Here is a 17,987-nt window from a genome sequence, read left to right as displayed (position 1 = left end):
TAAGAGTAAGACGACTTAAGAACAAATAGAAAGTTGACTATCGGTAAAGGTTTTATCATACTTTATTATCATTCTCAGTTGTAAAACCGATAAGTGATGGCAAAGAGCACTGTTTAATATTACGGTAATCATTTTAAGTACTTAGCCTATCGAACGAATTATTTGCCGTATCGAATAGTTTGTACAGTACCATTAAAAAAGTTTCGACCATATTTACCGCCCTACAGTATGTTCCATTGAATGCAAATGGAATTTCCGGTTATTATACATATATGGTAACCAGACTGCTCGAAACATGGTAATTCTTTTTTACCGTTCAACCATTAAAGTTTTCGCTGCACGTGATATACGAGTTTATTAAATTCACAGTGGAATTTCAATATACGAATATACGTACATTTTCAGCCATGGTAGAAAGTTTGGTTTTGCTTAATTTCAATTACTTTACGATGTTAAACGCGTTTCAACTCCCTGTAAAATATACACGGGTTTTTATTACGACAGAAGTCAGCAACTCTTTTTTCCTCGAGAAAGTTCCCGAGTTAAGAGCAGCGTTATCATCGACAAATGAGTTGCTTAAACACGTTACTTTATTGCTACGGATACAATGACTGTCGGTTTAAAACACTAATGTGAAACCGATTGAAAATTCTGGTCCATGGTATATTTGTTTCGCAGAGACTATATTTATTTAGTTCAAAAGAAACGTGGATTTGTTGAAGAGTTTCTCTATATTGATAAAAATATTTGTATAGATACATATATACTACAGGTATATAAAAAAATATTAAAAGAGGAAAACATTACTTACATTTTTGTGAATTATTTGTTTTGTACTTTTTATTATTCTATTTTAATATTATTATATTGTATTATATTTATTATATTATATGCTTCGTATTTTTTGCATAAAGAATTATAATACTTACATTTGAATTAAAGGGCAACATATGTACGCATTAAGTACGTATAATAAGTATTTAAGCGAATAGATCACTATTTTAGCGATAGATGATCGATTTTTGATTCAACGTCGATGTCCAAAGGTCATTTTTCCTGTTTCAAAGATTTTTCATTTCGATCTAAAATTAATATTTAGAGAATATATCGACATAGGAACGTTAATTAGTCCGCGTGAACAAATACGTATACATAAATAAGGAAATACGATGATTTAAACAAAATCTTTTTAAGCATGTACGAGGAATGCAAGTAAAAGATGTTATTACACAGTACTTTGTTATTGTAATCGTTTCTCCTTGTTTAAAATGCCAAAGCATTTGCAACAGCATCACTTCACTACCAAGATTAATGATATGCGCATTTACGCTCTTGCAAGAATGCAATCTACAGCACAATAAAATTTTCCTCGTGAGGTTTCACTTTCGGTGAAAATAAATCTTCTAGAACTGAATTAATCTTCGCTTCAAAACACACCTTTGCAATTCACTGTAAGCTTGTTTTTTTACGTATTATTAGCCATATTGCTTTACAAAAAAAATTGTCTGATACCTTGTCTACTTGGAAAAGAAAAATTTATATCACCTATGGAAATCAAAATTTTTAATATACAAGATAGCATCCTTAATAAAATTATTGAATAGAATGTGGGAAGCTGTAAATTTGTATCTTTATTGTATAATATCTCTATACATACGTGCATTTATCTTTATACATATGTATATTGACCTATAGCAAAATTAATGATGCATCCTGCATCTCATTACGAGAAACTTTATATGTACTTCCTTTTTTTATTCTAAATTTTCCATTAATTAACTTCGTTAAATATTCATTAACTATACGTAATGAAAATTGTCCATTTTTCCAATATCAACAACGTAAACATTTTTCACAAAATTGAATTTCAATTCAAAATCGACTACGAATCACGTATATCTGGCTAAAATATTAATTTCAGAAGTTAAATAAGTGAAAAAAGCGAAACGAATAAGAGGACTATAAAATCAGCCATAAAATCAACGGATCGAAAATATCGGCTTATACCTTATCATATTTGTTTAGTTTCACCTCTTACCATACATATCACATATGTTATCACGTATCATTGCGTCAAAAAATTCTCCTTATAATAAAATCCAGTTTTGATAAAACTAACGAGTTACCTCGTGATCTAATCTCTATCGTATTAATACTAACTTTCGTTGACCGATCGACATAAAGATCGTTCTTTTGTTAACGTTAACCGCACCATATTTCCCCTTCCACTTCGAAACGACCCCATTGAAGTTTCGCGATTTTTACGATGCAGCGATCGAAAGTTTTCGTTTTGACGCGCGACGTGGGCGTTAATTCGATGCGATTCAACTTTCCTTCCGGGATCGTCGCCTGTCCTATTCACGTTAAAACGCCACCTCCCGCTCGTGTTTGTCGCAGGTTTAGTCGCAGGCATGCGTGAACCCATCATATAGGTTAGTCGTTGTTTCGTCTCGATGTTTCTCCTTTCTTCCTTCCTCCTTTTCTCTCTCTTTGTCTTTTCGTCTGCCTTTTTTCTCCGTGGTTCTTCTTTCGTTTACGAGCGCGTTGCGCAGCGGGTGCGGCGAAAATTATGTAACCGCGCGCGGATTTCTTCATCGCCGCTCGCGACTCGTGGTAATTACATTTCTACCGTGAGAGATATCAGTTTCTGGCCAGCGAGCAAATTGTTGCTGCCTGTCTGGCCCCTCGTTAGCGCAATATTCCAACGGCGATGTTGCATCGGATCGTGAATAGAATACTACTTTGCTCGCGATATCTACGATAAATGTTTGGCGCAGAATCAACCCTTTTGAGACATTTTTCAACTTTGCTACGATCCTAGAATTTTTATAATTTGATCTTGCTCTTATTTATGGAAAGAGCTAATTTAATATTTGAATTTAATATTTAATAAGAAAACGTTTTTAAACATTGATATTTTAGAGAAACATCCGCGGACAATTATGAAAGAAATTTATGAACGATCGTATCAAAATACTTCATTTGGTTAAATCAAAATTGACAAAAATATCTGTAACCCCGTACCAGAAAATGATTTGTTGCAAACACATTTCCTATTATTCGATTACTTTGTTATGTAAATTTCATGTGTACCATTATGTTGTTCAGCTAAAATTGCACCATATAAGTCTCATTATACAAACTAAAAACTGACTTCATCTTTATGTGTATCATTCTTGGCAAATCTGTCGGCAATTTATATAATGGAGTCTATAATTTCAGTGTAAGACCGCTCTCCGTTATTAACTGAAATAAGTGCTCCATGCGAGTTTGAAATATAAACGTGTCATTTATATGAGACGTTTGTATCCCTTGTATGCAAAAATAATTCACAGATAGATTACTCTCGAGATGTCAGTAATCTTATAAATAGTTTTTCCCATTTCTTCGTTTAATTTTTACTCTCTCACTTACGTGGGAATTATGTATAGAACAGTTTTTTTTAAACAGAGAAATATATTTTATATTTGTTAAATATATTTCTCATACCTTTTAACATAAGACTTGAAATTTGGAATTGTATATAACATTCTTTTTCTCTCATTCTATTATTTTATACATTAACTTTTACTCGACATAATTAGCGTCAGGTATTCACGATAAAGTAGCCACTTGATTAATTCGTCGAACCATCCATTTAAACAGACTTCTTATTTCGTGTTTCAGCGATGTGACGCAGCCCATCAGGAATATTTTCACGCAAAATGATTCGTGCCCTTGTCCTTCTCTGCATGGCCGTTCTACCTCTTGTACGATGCCACAAGGTAAGATCGCGTCAAGTACTATCGGGATCGGCAAGGACGATGTTATTCCGTACAGGCGCTTCCTTAAAACAAAGAACACGTGTAACGTGGTCGTGGTTGTGGTCGGTGGCGTTGACTCGAAATGACAAGATGTTCGCGGGATCAGACGACGTTAATTGTTGATTCTCCGCTGATTACGAAGCAAATTCACACTGCGTAAACACCGACTTCCGTTGGTAACGTTAGTCGCCTCGTCGATCAGAAAAAGTAACTAATCGTGGTCGTACGTTTGTTCATATTTATTTTTACGATGTTATTATCATAGAAATTAAGAGTTCAATTTAACATGAGTCACAATGTGGACGATGAACATTTTTTTCTGAAATTTTTAAGTATAAAATCACCTACGTGGTTATTATCAGCGACAACGTGGCCAGAGACTGAGATTTATTAGTTAGACTTTGTTAAATAACGATGTGTCCTTCTGAAAGAAGAAAACGCTTGAAACTTGACTTTCGTCACAGAGATTTTCACTTCAAGTTTCACAGACCTGGTATTTGTTGCGATACTAACTATATGTCGGATTAGGGTTGAAATTTTGGGGCGTTCGATGAACCTTTACTCAATTTACCATCGCGGATGTAGCTAATTTTTATTGGTACAAATGTGGACACTACAAGAGGCTATAAGTAATAGCAGCGATAGGATGGTCGAGATGATGGTGACAACGAATTCAGGTTCGATACACGGGATGACGTGTGCCATCGTAATACACGATTCTCGATAATAATAACTCTCTCGATAACTCAATCAGCAGTTCGCCCAACGACTAACTAACAAACTAACTCGTAATCCAAATGAAGCTGCCCTTATATATTCCTGTCCCCACTTCTCGGGTCAATCTTTGTTTTTAAGGAGAGCCATTATAATCATTCCATACCTCTGTCAGGTACACGTCCCTCCCGTGACCGTAGCTACGTTCAGTGACGCTACGCTATGTCACTTCAAGCCCGAACCCATCGTCATAAAGCCAGATTGGAACATTAAAACTATTTCTTATTTTTATTACTTAAGTGTAGCTATAGTAAAAGTCTGGACTAGGGTATTGGGTTTTTTCTAACATTCCAGACGGGAAATCTCGATGTTCTTTCATCCCCGACGTATGTTTAGGGTAATTTGAAGAATCGCACAGATGTCGCAAATTGATGGGTTTGGTTAAGAAATTAGATATGCGTGTGTGAGTCTGATATGGCCAATTCTGAAACTGTGTAATAGAATTTGCTGTTTACGATCGATTTTCCTGGTAATTAGGTCCTTGATAAAGAATTCTTCGTTGATTTCGAGTGCATACGAGACTGTACAGTTTTTCGAAAAGGCCGTAAATTGTTTTTGAGACTTAAGATATCATTTGGAAGGACTTTCTCAAGCTTATGTGTAAGGTAAGATAGACGCAGCCTTTGGTGCCTTGTCAAAATCACTTTCTTTTAATTCTTCTTATTTCTTTAATCTTTCTTTCTTTAAATCTTAAGATTTAAATTTGGTACGAATGATTGAATCGATAATAGAGTAAAAATCCTTAAGACAATTTGCGTCACAGATTACATACAAGGATGTCCTTCGTGCAGTGCAATTAGACGCCTCTACTCTGGCATTTTTTATTATGTCATTATCAAAAAATCAGTTTAGAAAACATCACTGTGTCAACAAAATCAATTAATTTCTTTTAGTCTGAGCAGTATTTAGCAATTGAGCAGTTATCTGAAAAAAGCAGTTTCATAGCATTATTAAAGACAAAGAACATGAATCATAGGTGTTTCTGAAGTCGTATGATTTCGTCAAACGCCGATGTAATATTTTACATTTACATCCAGACGATGGTAAAACACTTACGCAAACAGACTGAATTTTTTAGTGAAATAGGCCGTGAAATCTTTCATTTCTCAAGGATTAATTCGCGAGTGATTGGAAATTCAATTTTCCTTTCATCGAATGATAATGTCTATCGGATGATACGAAAATGTTAAACAATTAAAAGTGTTAAAAACGTTAAATAATTAGACAAACCGAGAGCAAATATCTCTTTTTTCGGTTTTATACAGTGGGAGATTACAAGTGAGTCAATTATAGTAAACGAACGCGAGCAGCAGGATAATAAGGACAATGGCCACGATGAACGTCATCAAGAAAGTAACGTAGGAGGAGAAAGGAATAAATTGTACGTTGAACTCTGTAATCTAACGCCATACGTTTTCAATATCGTTCGAGCGCATCGTATCGTTTCAGATAATTCTTCTGAACCACCCCTCAACAAACGATTGACTTTTCCGCCTCAAGGTCAAAAATGAAATTATGCGGCAATCGTTTCAATATGCTGAAAATTCATGCAGTGAAAATAATTTGTTTGTATCATTAAATAGAAGCAGTCGTGTTTGCGTGCAAAGAATAAAGTAATCTACGTATGGCTATATGGCGTGAAGAAAACGGAATTATGATTTATCATAATTCGAAAATTGTATTGCAAGCCCGCTTTTCATTAGCAAACCAACTGAATATTTCATTTTCAATGTACCCAGCAGCGAGACTGATAATAACATACGGGTTTACATAAATCTCTTCGTTAAAAATAACATATTGTTATCAGACTGCGATTCCATGCATTTGTGAGAAATTTCGAAATAGAAAAGTATCCGAATCTGCATATAAATAATGCAGAAGAGAAAGCAAAATATGCGTTATAATATCTAACAGATGAAACGATTTTCAATTTATTATATGTCGGAAAGGACACCGGAGCCTTCCCTCTGGAACTTCGGGAAAATCCGTAAAGTTGTAATTAAAGTTTACAGTTGTAATTAAACAATTTACCGTAATCCTTACCTTAGGCCTTAGGTTCGATAATGAATTCACGATCAACGGGATGATGAATGCGACACGTATGACTCCACGTACAAGTAAACTTATCTGCATGAACTCCAAAAAAATCCAAGTGGAACTGCCCTTATATATTCCTGTCCCCACCTCTCGGGTCAATCTTTGTTTTTAAGGAGAACCATTATAATCATTCCATACTTCTGTCAGGTACACGTCCCTTCCGTGACCGCGGTTACGTTCAATGACCCGCTATGTCACTTCGAACCCGAACCCATTGCCATAAAGCCAGATTGGAACATTAAAACTATTTCTTATTTTTATTACTTAAGCGTAGCTATAGTAAAAGTCTGGACTAGGGTATTGGGTTTTTTCTAACATTCCAGACGGGAAATCTCGATGTTCTTTCATCTCCGACATATATGTCGGAGAAGAGTCAGGAACAGGGTTGTGGGCGTTTGATAGACCTCCCTTGGAGTTGGCCATCGTTGTGTGATAACGAAGACGCGGCCTGATGCTACGAGTAGGGACACTACTGATTCGACAATCAACAGCGGTAATTGGGCACTTGCGATGTTAGCGACGTTGGTCTTAGGTCCGGTAACGAATCCGCGGTCAACAGGAGGAGAGATAGACCGACACTGACTCGAACGTATATTACTCGCGGATCACGCGGGGTTGGTCCCTTCGTCGATGAGGGCTCCCGAAGGAATGAATGCTCGTCCCAACGTCACCACCGAGACAACCTCTGGTAGTGTATCTAGGTACGCCAGCTCCTCCGATCGGCGTCGCTGTCGATTGGTCGATTTGGGACAAAAACTGCCTGTCCGTTTGCAAACATCTTAGTTGCCGAAAAACCCAGGTTTTATAGCGGGTCCTCGGGCTACCGGAACTTGTGCTGTGTACGTGCCTCAACCTCAGGTATTAATTGTCCTAAGGAACCGTTAGCATGTTTTACTGTCCGATACCTCTATGGGTAGTTCTTTCAATGAGGGTCATAACACCGCTCCGCACCTTTGTTAGACGGAGCGCTCGTCCCGTTGACCGCGGCTACGTTGGCGGCAGGTTGTTGCCCCGAGCCAAAGCTCACCGTCACTAATCCCGGACAATTAACATCGGCTTGGATAACTGCGATTGTTTTATTACGGCTGTAGTAGACTCTAGATTACAATGTTAGGGGGTTATCCTGAAGTTCCAGAGGGGCCCCGGCGTCCTTTCGTCTCCGACATATATGTCGGGTTGGCGTTGGAATTAGGGTTATGGGCGTTTAATGAATCTCCACTGGAATTAGCCATCATTGCGGTATAACAAAAATAGAGTTTATTAACACAAGTATGGATACAACCGATTTAACAATTCATTGCGGCGATTAGGCACTTGTAACACTAATAACAATGGCCTTATGTTCAATAACAAATCCGCGATCAACGGACACCAGGTCGCTTCTGGGGAAAAGCGGCGTGGTAGTGCCGGACTCCAATCGACTGAAACCTCTACGATGACCGTCCCGGCTGTGATCGAGAGGGGCCCGCGGCCCGGGGCCCGGTGTGAGCGGTACACCGGGCCATGATGGGGTGTGCCTAAGGGCACAAAATTCATGGAGGAACGTTTTCGTTCGGAAAGTGAGAGACATTGACGTTGCTGTTAATTGTTAATCTACGGTGATCCAAGTGATCCAAGTCTACGGGGTTCCGCGAAAAGAAGTCTACGTGGGCCATTCGCTTGCCTTCTCGATACATAATGTCAAAGGTAAAAACTTGTAGGTAAGCCCACCACTTGTAAACCCTTTCATTTAAATGTATTTTATTACCGTATGCCTTCAAGGAATTACAGTCAGTGACGATAAGAAATTCTCGTCCATATAGATAGTGCCGAAAATGTTTGACAGCGTTTACAATTGCTAACGTCTCTAGTTCATAGGGCTGATAGCTAGATTCCGCAGGGCTAGCTCTTTTACTGTAATATTCTACTACTCTGTTTTTACCTTCAACATTATGCATCAAAATAGCCCCATATCCCTTCGAACTAGCGTCAGTATGTAGTTCTATGGGGTACTTGGGGTCGAATGTCACTAACACCGGCACATCAGTCAGGACGGAAATTACCATTTCCCTTATTTTTTCATGCCTATTCGTCCAATTTAAATTTTTATTAGTGAAAGTAAGTGCATAGAAGGGTTTCATTACCTGTGAAAATTTAGGAACGAATTTTCGAAAGTAAGAGGCTAAACCTAAGAACTGTCTAACCTGTGTAACGGTTGTTGGTGCAGGTAACGAACTCAAAGCTTGTATTTTACCGGGGTTGGGACAAATTTCTCCGTTATGAATTATATATCCCAAATACAGTATCGATGTCTTTAGAAAAGAGCATTTAGAAAGATCAAAAGAAAACCCGGCTTTTACGAAGGTACTTAATACGGTGTCCAGTCTTTCTAAAGCTTGGTCGATCGAGTCGGCAAGGATTAGGACGTCATCCAAGTAAATAACAACGTATGGATAATCGAGGTCTCCTAAGGCATTGAGGATGGCCCTCTGAAAAACGGACAATGCATTTTTCAATCCAAACGGCATCGTTATGTACTCATATTGTCCATCGGGGGTAATGAACGCTGTATACTCTATCGAATTAGGATGAATGGGAATTTGGTAAAATCCGCTGGCCATGTTTAAACTAGTAAAGTATCTCGCATTTTGCAATCTCGCGATTTGATCCGCAATAAGAGGTAGGGGGTGCCGATCCGCGACCGTATTTTTATTTAGTTCTCGAAAATCTGCACATAATCTATCTGAGCCGTCCTTGTTCTTCACGAGTAACATAGGGCTCGCGAATTTTGAACTACTAGGCCTTATGATTTTTGCTTCAATTAGTTCGCTTACCCTCTCACGCACTATTGCCCGCTCTTCCTCGTTAAATTTATAAGGCCTTTTTTGGACGTTGATGTTAGGATTAATTAACTGTATTTCCATCTGGCCCGTATTTACGCGAGTACGTGGGAAACCCGCAATGAACGAATCTTTGAATTTGTTGAGAATAGAAATTAATCGACTTTTATTGTTACCGATTATAGCTGTGTCGACCTCGTTAATATTGATCTCGTATTCCGCGGTTTTGCTATAGGCATTTATTGTCTCTGTTTGACAAATAACTAGGCTATTTCGCATAATTTTTACTTCAAAACCTTTGCTTAAAATTTCACGGCCAATTATGATATCGCATTGTAAATATCTATCAGCAAGTATATGAAAAGTTATCTCCAATGTAAAACCATTAATACATACAGTGGACAAAACTTGAGATGTACTTTTAACGCAAGTATTTCCTATTCCTCGCATTATTACTATATCAGTAGTTCTTTTTCCAGAAAATTTCGAGGCTACGGACTCTTTAATTAATGAGCATCTGGCCGCAGAATCGAAATAAAATGAGAACGACTCACTCAGATGACTTAATCTACCAGTTGAAAACTCCACCACGCAGAAGTCAACTCGACCTTCGTTATTAGAATCATTGTTTCTTTCCCGTGGTAACGGACAATCAGGCGCGATATGACCCTCTCCACGACACTTGAAGCAAGACTCTTCGGACAATGTAGCTGGTCGGCTTCCTTCTAGGCATCGCGTATCCTTCTGTTTCTCGATCCTTACCCTCTCGTGGCACTCATTCTGGGAGTCAAGCTTCTGTCGTTTGGCTTCGCTGCTAGTTGATGTATTACTTGTCGAAGCCGCCGGCCTCTTCAAGAGAGCGGGATCTCTCATTTGACTTAGAAATTGGTCCTTGGTCTCGATATCCTTCTCAAGTGCTATTTGTTCAATACTCTGATCTTCTGGGCTCACTTGACAAAAAATAGAGTTGATTACTTCCGCCATATTTATATTTCGCCGCTTCGTCTTCAAGAGGGAGAGGAGACGAATGGCGTAAGCTACCATGTTTTTGTCCTTCTGTAATTCTTCTTTGGACATATTCATTAACGTCGTGGTTGCTGTATCTTCGCCACCAAAACGCGTAGTAAAAAGTTCCTTAAACACCGGCCAGGTAAGCTTTTCGCCGTTCATTATCTGTGTAAACCAATGCGCTGCAGGGCCCTTTAGAGCACTATTTAAAGCAGAAACTAGCGCACTGTCTTGTAGAGGGTTGTCCTTCATAAGCAGATTAGCAGCTGCGCACCATGCGGCTGGATCGGCGCCCGCGACTTCCGGGTTAAAAAATGGTAGCATTATATTTACAGGTTCCGCACTCGGCACCAGCACCTGAATTAACCCGCTCATGATAGTCGAATGCTCTTGCATTGTTATAACCGGCATTGATATCACTTCTGATGTCGGGTTGGCGTTGGAATTACGGTTATGGGCGCTTGATGAATCTCCACTGGAATTAGCCATCGTTGTGGTACAATGAAGATAGAGCTAGAAGTAGAAATCTAGAGAAGATAGAAGATAGAGAACACAAGTAGGGACACAACCGATTTGACAACTAACTGCACTTAGGCACTCGTAACACTAATGACAACGGCCTCAGGTTCGATAACGAATCTGCGGTTAACAGGATGTCTAAATCTAAGTCTAAGTAAATCTAAGTATATGTTAAGACGTGAAATATTCACGGATGACTTAGTTATCCGTGAAATATTCACGGATGACTTAGTTATCCCGCTGACCATACGCGAAAAAGTGTCTCTCCGTCACGGTGACGCTGCAGAGGAAAACTATGATGGGGTGTGTCTAAGGGCACGAGATCATCGGATTCGTGAAAAAAGGTCTTCGTTGTGGGGGAAATTGACGTTGCTGTTAATTGGTCAATTTCCATGTTGGTGGTTAGAGAAGGATGCTAGCCGCCCTTGAAGGAAAGTTTGACAGAGATCAGATGTGTGCGGGCCCTCACCGCGTACCCTTAATAACCTCAAGGACACACCATAAACTTAAACCTTTAATTTATTGTTTCTGTAAGTTAATGGATAGTCCTTGGAACAATCCTTAGGTTTATTGCACGTTTGTACAAATTACGGAGAGAGCAGGTAGTTACCTAGCGGGAAAACCGAATATTTAGCTAACGGAACAGCTGGGTTTTCCCATAAACAACGTCATCTACGAGCCGCATTGGTAGGCTTTCTCTTCCTATCTTTGTTTATTAACATAGGCTATAATCAATTGGCATCGCAGATCGTTATCCTCACTTTTCCTAACGAAAAGTGTGAACAACGAATCCGCGTTGTTAGTTCTAAGGGACACACCCACACCCACACTCGAGCCCAAGCTCATTATCACAAATCACGAATAAATACAATCGGATTGAATGGCGACAATTGCTCAATTACGGCTACGATTAGAATCTAGATTATAATGTTAAGGGATTTTCCCAAAGTTCCAAAGGGAAGGCTTCGGTGTCGACATAAGGCTTCAACATATACAGGGCGGTTGGTAACTGGTGGTATAAGCGGAAAGGGGGTGATCCTACGCGAAAAAAGAAGTCGAAAATATAGAATAAAAATTTTTCGTTTGAAGCTTTGTTTTCGAGAAAATCGACTTTGAATTTTTGCTCGGTGCGCGTGCTGCACGTTATAACGGATTTCACTGTAGATCGTTATCTCGATGAAAAAATTAAAAAAAAAAAGAAAAATTAAAAAAGAAAAATTTTTATTCTATATTTTCGACTTCTTTTTTCACGTAGAATCACCCCCTTTCCGCTTGTACCACCAGTTACCAACCACCCTGTATATGTCAGAGATTTACTTAATACGTCGGACCAGATCCGCAGGCTGAAGAGACACTACCCGTTAGACCTAAACACTAGATTTAATTAGATTAAGTAATATTTACTTATTTATAATACTTACTTATAGATTATACTTATCTATAATAAGTATTAACTTATTGTAAATAATTAGCTATGCCACTGCGCCACGCCAGAAAAAGTTACTGAAAATTCTCACTGCGAGAATTGATTGTAAATTTTAATAAATAAAAAAAAAAGTATGTCGGAGATAAAAGGACATCGGGGCCTCCCTTTTGGAATGTTGGAAAAAACCCCGATACGCTAGTCCAGACTTTTACTATACCTACACTTAAGTAATTTTTTTTTATTTATTAATATTTACAATCAATTCTCGCATTGAGAAACGTAAGTAATAAAACGAAGAAATAGTTGTAATGTTCTAATCCGATTATGGGTGCTCAAAGTGTATGACGATGAGCTTGGGCTCGAAGTGACATAGCGGGTCATTGAACGTAGCCGCGGTCACGGAAGAGACGTGTACCTGACAGAAGTATGGAATGATTATAATGGTTCTCCTTAAAAACAAAGATTGACCCGAGAGGTGGAGAGAGGACTGTATAAGGGCAGTTCCATTTGGAATGAGATAGTCTATTCAGAGGAGTACTACTTGCACGTTGAGTTTTTTTTTTTATTTATTTATTTACATTTTACAATTTGTCCAGTAGGACATTTGGTAAAATATTATAGCTTAGAGGTATAATAATATAACATACGGATGGCTACCCCCAGTGGAATACCATCTTCGAATTTGATTAATTTATTTCTTTAGTGTGGTGAGTGTTTGTTTGTTAGGTTATGTCCTTTGTGAGATCTGTTGGGTGTTTCCTTTTTAATCTTCTTTTTTCAATTCTCAACACGAGAATTGATTGTAATTTTAATAAATATTAAAAAAAAAAAAATCTTTTTATGTTTGATGCGCCGACCGTTTCCGCTGCCAGCCGGTTTGGGTGCGTTGCTATTGTTTCTCTGTACCTTCTTGCACATCTGCTAATCTCCTCCTTGACTGCTGATATTCCCAAGTTTTTCCGAATATCCTCGTTTCTAACGTACCATGGGGCGTTTACTATTGTTCTAAGAATTTTAGCTTGCATTGTCTCTATTTTGCTTATATGGATCATTGCTGCTGTTCCCCATAGTGGTATTCCGTATGTCCAGATTGGTTTTATGACCATTTTATATATTTTTAGTTTGTTTTCTATGCTTAGTTTGGATTTTCGACTTGTTAGCCAATGCATTTGTCTCCTTGCTGTCTGTATTTTATCTGTTATTAATTTGATATGCTGTTTTCATGTGAGTTTTGTATCTATGTGGAGTCCTAGGTATTTGACTTGCCTTGTTTGAATTATGTGCGTGTCGTTCAGAAAGACGTTTGTTGGTATGTGTTTTCGCAGTGTGAATGTAATATGGTTGCATTTATTGGGGTCTGCTTTAATTTGTTTAACTTGCAGCCACTTTTCTATTTTTGTGATATGTTCTTGTAGTAATGTGACTGCTGTCTAGTAATTATGACTCCGAAAAGTCTAGTAACTGTAACTCAAAAGAGGCAATCAGTGTTAGAAGCTATAGCAATCATACTGGTGATGATAACATATCTAATATTCTGGGAAGAGCGCAATCATTTGTTTACATCGTGTTCTATAAATTTAAGATTGTCTCTAGTTGATTCTGCAATCCGGGAAACACGTGCTTATCTTATACGACACCAGTCTGGGATCTTCGTTATCAAGTTCCAGGAGTTGGGGAAAATCCAAGTGATATTTCTGCGCGTTTTGAATTATCTTTATGCTGTAGCTTTATATCATACTGTATGTATTCAACATCTTTTTATCATCTTTCGCAAATCGTGGACTTCTGTGTTGTGTATCAAGCACCAGACGCTTTATTTATTAAAGTATTAGCTGTCGCGTTTACTGCGTTTGTCCTACTGTGATTGCTTTTATCATGAACCACCTGTTTTAGAAGTCTGCGAATCAGTGTGTTATTACATAACTTCCTGACGAAAAAGTTAAGATACGTCAAGATAAGTTGTTAAGATATCAGGGCATTTGTCATAGATATTCCATTTTCTTCGTGAGCTTCAATACGGACAAAGAAGTCTCTGATCTCTTTGGGACAAAGAGCAGAAAAATTCTTTGTACGCATTTAAGAGTCATCGAAGAGTTATTCAACAAAAATCTCAATTCGAAGATGGTATCCCACTGGGGGTAGCCATCCACATGCTATATTGCTATATCACTAAGCTATAATATTTTACCAAATGTCCTACTGAACAAATTGTAAAATGTAAATAAATAAATAATAAAAAAAAACAAAAATCTCTGTAATCACTGTAAATCTCGACCCTATACAGCAAGTAATACTAAAAAAAAGTTAAAATTAGTCACGTTAAATTTACACATGCTATGTATATCCACACTTAATTTTTAAATATAACCCATCAACCTGTGATATTTATAATTACTAAATTACCAATTAAATGTTTAAACATTCGTCATGGCTCAAAATTTAAATTTTTCTTTTAATTAATTATCTGTACTTATTATTTTACTATAGCATCGTTGTACTCTTTTTGTTAAGAATGCCGTACACGCGATCAGAATCGCTTTTGCATCCGACAATTTAAATTTCTGAGCCGACCACTCCTTTCAAAATCACGTTTTGCAATAAAATAAGAAAAATCGAGCGTCAAAGGTTCGCGGTTGTTTATCTGGTAATCGACCATGGCAAATGCAAGCTGCTTCATGGCTCGGCAATCGTGTGTTTGCCATTCAAGAGGGAAATCGTGCTCCGGCTTCGTAGTACGCATACAATTAGGAGAGCGACACGGTGATACGGATCTTTTTCGAGTAAATCCGGTTCTTTAACTGCGCCGCGGTTGCGTTGCTCGGTTTTCCGATCAAACGGTCTGTCGCGTCATTAAAATCATGGGAATTTGTAGCGAGACAAATTAAACGCCACCATTTGGGAAACGCATGGGGAATTAACTTTCGACCACATTCGATTTTCCGCGAATCGAGAAAAGAAACGTCGAATTGTCCAAATTTGATGATATTGAAATATTAAATTATGGAGTAGGTTTCTGCAAATACTAATTGATTAATTACTAGTTACTTTTTATTTAATTAATTGTAATTAATGTTTAAGGTAAACCTGAAACGAGAAATCATGCATAGCAATAAGATTTCTTTGATATTTTATTCAAATTGAAGATATTTCTCAATATTAAAAAGGTACGATTGGGTCGAGAATGATCGGAAGAACGTAGCAGGATTAATTAATCTTTGATTGGTATTATCAGGTCATAAATAGCCTACAACAGTTTGGATGAAGTGAAATTAACGTTTTAATGTTTGTGTATTTCATTTTAGTTTGTATTCTGCAAGTTACTATTCATTTCTGAAATTAAATTATATACTTTATTTATGTTTTACGATGATATGATAATTGTTCTTTTTTCCTTTTCTTTTAAAATTCCTTACAAGTAATTCTATTGTATATTAAAATTTATACGTAAGTTTAACGATTTTGTTTAACGGCGTGAAGACAACTTATTAAATAATATAACTCGAAATCTAATTTAAGTTCGTCGTCTATAATTTAACGATACCAGTTAAAGGTTAATACTGTCGATTCCGAGAATGGGATCCTCATTAACTTCAAAGACACACGTGCACACAGAATACTTATTACTAATTGATTTACTCTACGATACCACTTTGTAATTCCGTGATGGCGATGCAGAGACCATTCTCTTCCAGGAAAGCTGCAATTAGAGTAAACAGTAATGGTACAATTTGTGCATTCAGACCGGTAAACAGCGCAAATAGGACATTGCACGCGATCGAATTTCCTAACATAATGAGTGAAAGTAATCGACCTTAGCAACCGTCAGGCAGCGCGATAGTTAATTGCAACTCGATTTCTGTGACACGTTATATACGTGGTTAGGTGTTCTTAAATGGTAGAAGCAGACCTTGGGCCGCGATTGGAAAATCTTTGAAATGCACACGCATCGATTACCTGCGGGACCGTGGCGACCGTGCTTGAACTATTCACAGTGCATGTGTCCCGACGACTGTTGATCATTGTCCTCGCAACAGCAGCCAATTAGCCATGCACTTGGCGGCGACAAAGCAACTCGTAATGAAACTGTTCTACCACGATTTGCTAATACGTGCAATTGCCGCAATTGAGTGAAAAAATGGGGCGTTGCCTGAGTGTTTTATGGAAATAGCTTTATAAGGTACGATGACGCGACGTGCGATTACATCCATGTTTTGCGAAAATGTTTTTTGTTCTCACCGAGGAAAGTGGATAGACCTAATTATTGCGATGGGTATTTCGCAAATTCGGGGCTTTAACGATTTACAGATTGGTAGATTAAAGGTTGGAAAGATTCAAAATTGGAAAATTGGAAAAATCGTACATTTGGAGAGTATCGAAATTTTGAGATTGATGGATTTGGAGATTTAGAAATGCGAGGAGTGGGACGCTGCAAAATTTGCAGGTTTGAAAAAGACTAAAAGATTGGAAATCTGACAATTTGAGGAAACTTCGGAAATTCTAAGATTCCAAGATTTGTACACTTGGAGAGTTTCGAAATTTAGAAATCGAAAAATTTGAGGATTAAAAGATTGGAGGAGCGAGATATTTACAAATTTGAAAATCAGAAGACTCTAGAGGCTGGAAAATTTAAAAAGTTGCAGAAATTTGACAATTCGAGGAAACTTCAGAAATTCTAAGATTCCAAAATTTGTACACTTGGAGTTTCGAAATTTAGAAATAGAAAAATTTGAGGATTAAAAGACTGGAAAAGCGAGAGATTTACAATTTGAAAATCAGAAGACTCTAAAGACTGGAAAATTTAAAAAGTTGCAGAAATTTGTCGCAGAGAAATGGTTATTAATGCTCTCAAAAAATATGTTGAATAATTTTATCAAAAATATTATAGTCTGTCTAAAAACATGTGGCATAGACTAAGGGAAATAATTGGTCGTAATTAAATATAAAATGTCGGAAAATTACATTACGGTAATTGACGTAGGAGTCCACGTACTCTGAAACACGTTGTAATAAAAGATCGAAAGTAACGGACTTGTTTCTTGGTGTTATTATTACGCGCTATAGTTCCCATGATACTACCACGATTACCTTTTCCTCGATATTTCAACACGACGTACTTGGCCGGGAACAATACTACTCGGCGAGAAACTATCTCAATAATGCGAAGAAAGCGAAATTAATAGCATCAAACTGACGTTCATCGTGTCTGTTCAAAATTTGGAAAATTACATAATGACTGGCAATAAGAAAATTACCTTGGCCAAAACTATAAATTGTAGAATGATACTTCCGTGTTCGAAATGTCTTTCTGGAAAATAACTTTCTGCTAACCAAATGATTACATGCAACTCGCTATTTCGTCGTCGTCGTTCATAAATTTAGTAATATTTATACTCGTATATATACTTGGTACTTAAATGTAACATAAGTGAAAAGGGGAATATAGTGTTAAAACCAAAAAGAAAATTTTTTTAATAATTAAAAAATGTACGATACGTTGTAAGAAAACTAAGAATATTTTTATTATAACAAGACATATTTTTT

At 37.4% G+C, this 17,987-nt stretch overlaps 1 protein-coding gene across 6 annotated transcripts in view; it reads left to right on the top strand.

Annotated features, from left to right (window-relative positions):
• Window positions 1-17,987, top strand: part of LOC117238733 (A disintegrin and metalloproteinase with thrombospondin motifs 4) — a 90,501-nt gene that overhangs the window by 51,602 nt on the left and 20,912 nt on the right. For all 6 annotated transcript variants that reach the window (XM_033503883.1, XM_033503879.1, XM_033503884.1 and 3 more), the window contains one exon: window positions 3,667-3,764. In XM_033503883.1, the coding sequence (XP_033359774.1) occupies window positions 3,705-3,764 (60 nt within the window). In that variant the 5' untranslated portion in view covers window positions 3,667-3,704. The remainder of the gene's footprint in view (window positions 1-3,666; window positions 3,765-17,987) is intronic.

Source organism: Bombus vosnesenskii, unplaced genomic scaffold (genome assembly GCF_011952255.1).
Source record: "Bombus vosnesenskii isolate JDL3184/JDL3185 unplaced genomic scaffold, Bvos_JDL3184-5_v1.1 scf7180000013605, whole genome shotgun sequence".
Classification (NCBI taxonomy): domain Eukaryota; kingdom Metazoa; phylum Arthropoda; class Insecta; order Hymenoptera; family Apidae; genus Bombus; species Bombus vosnesenskii.
This window is presented reverse-complemented; position numbering and strand designations above follow the sequence as displayed.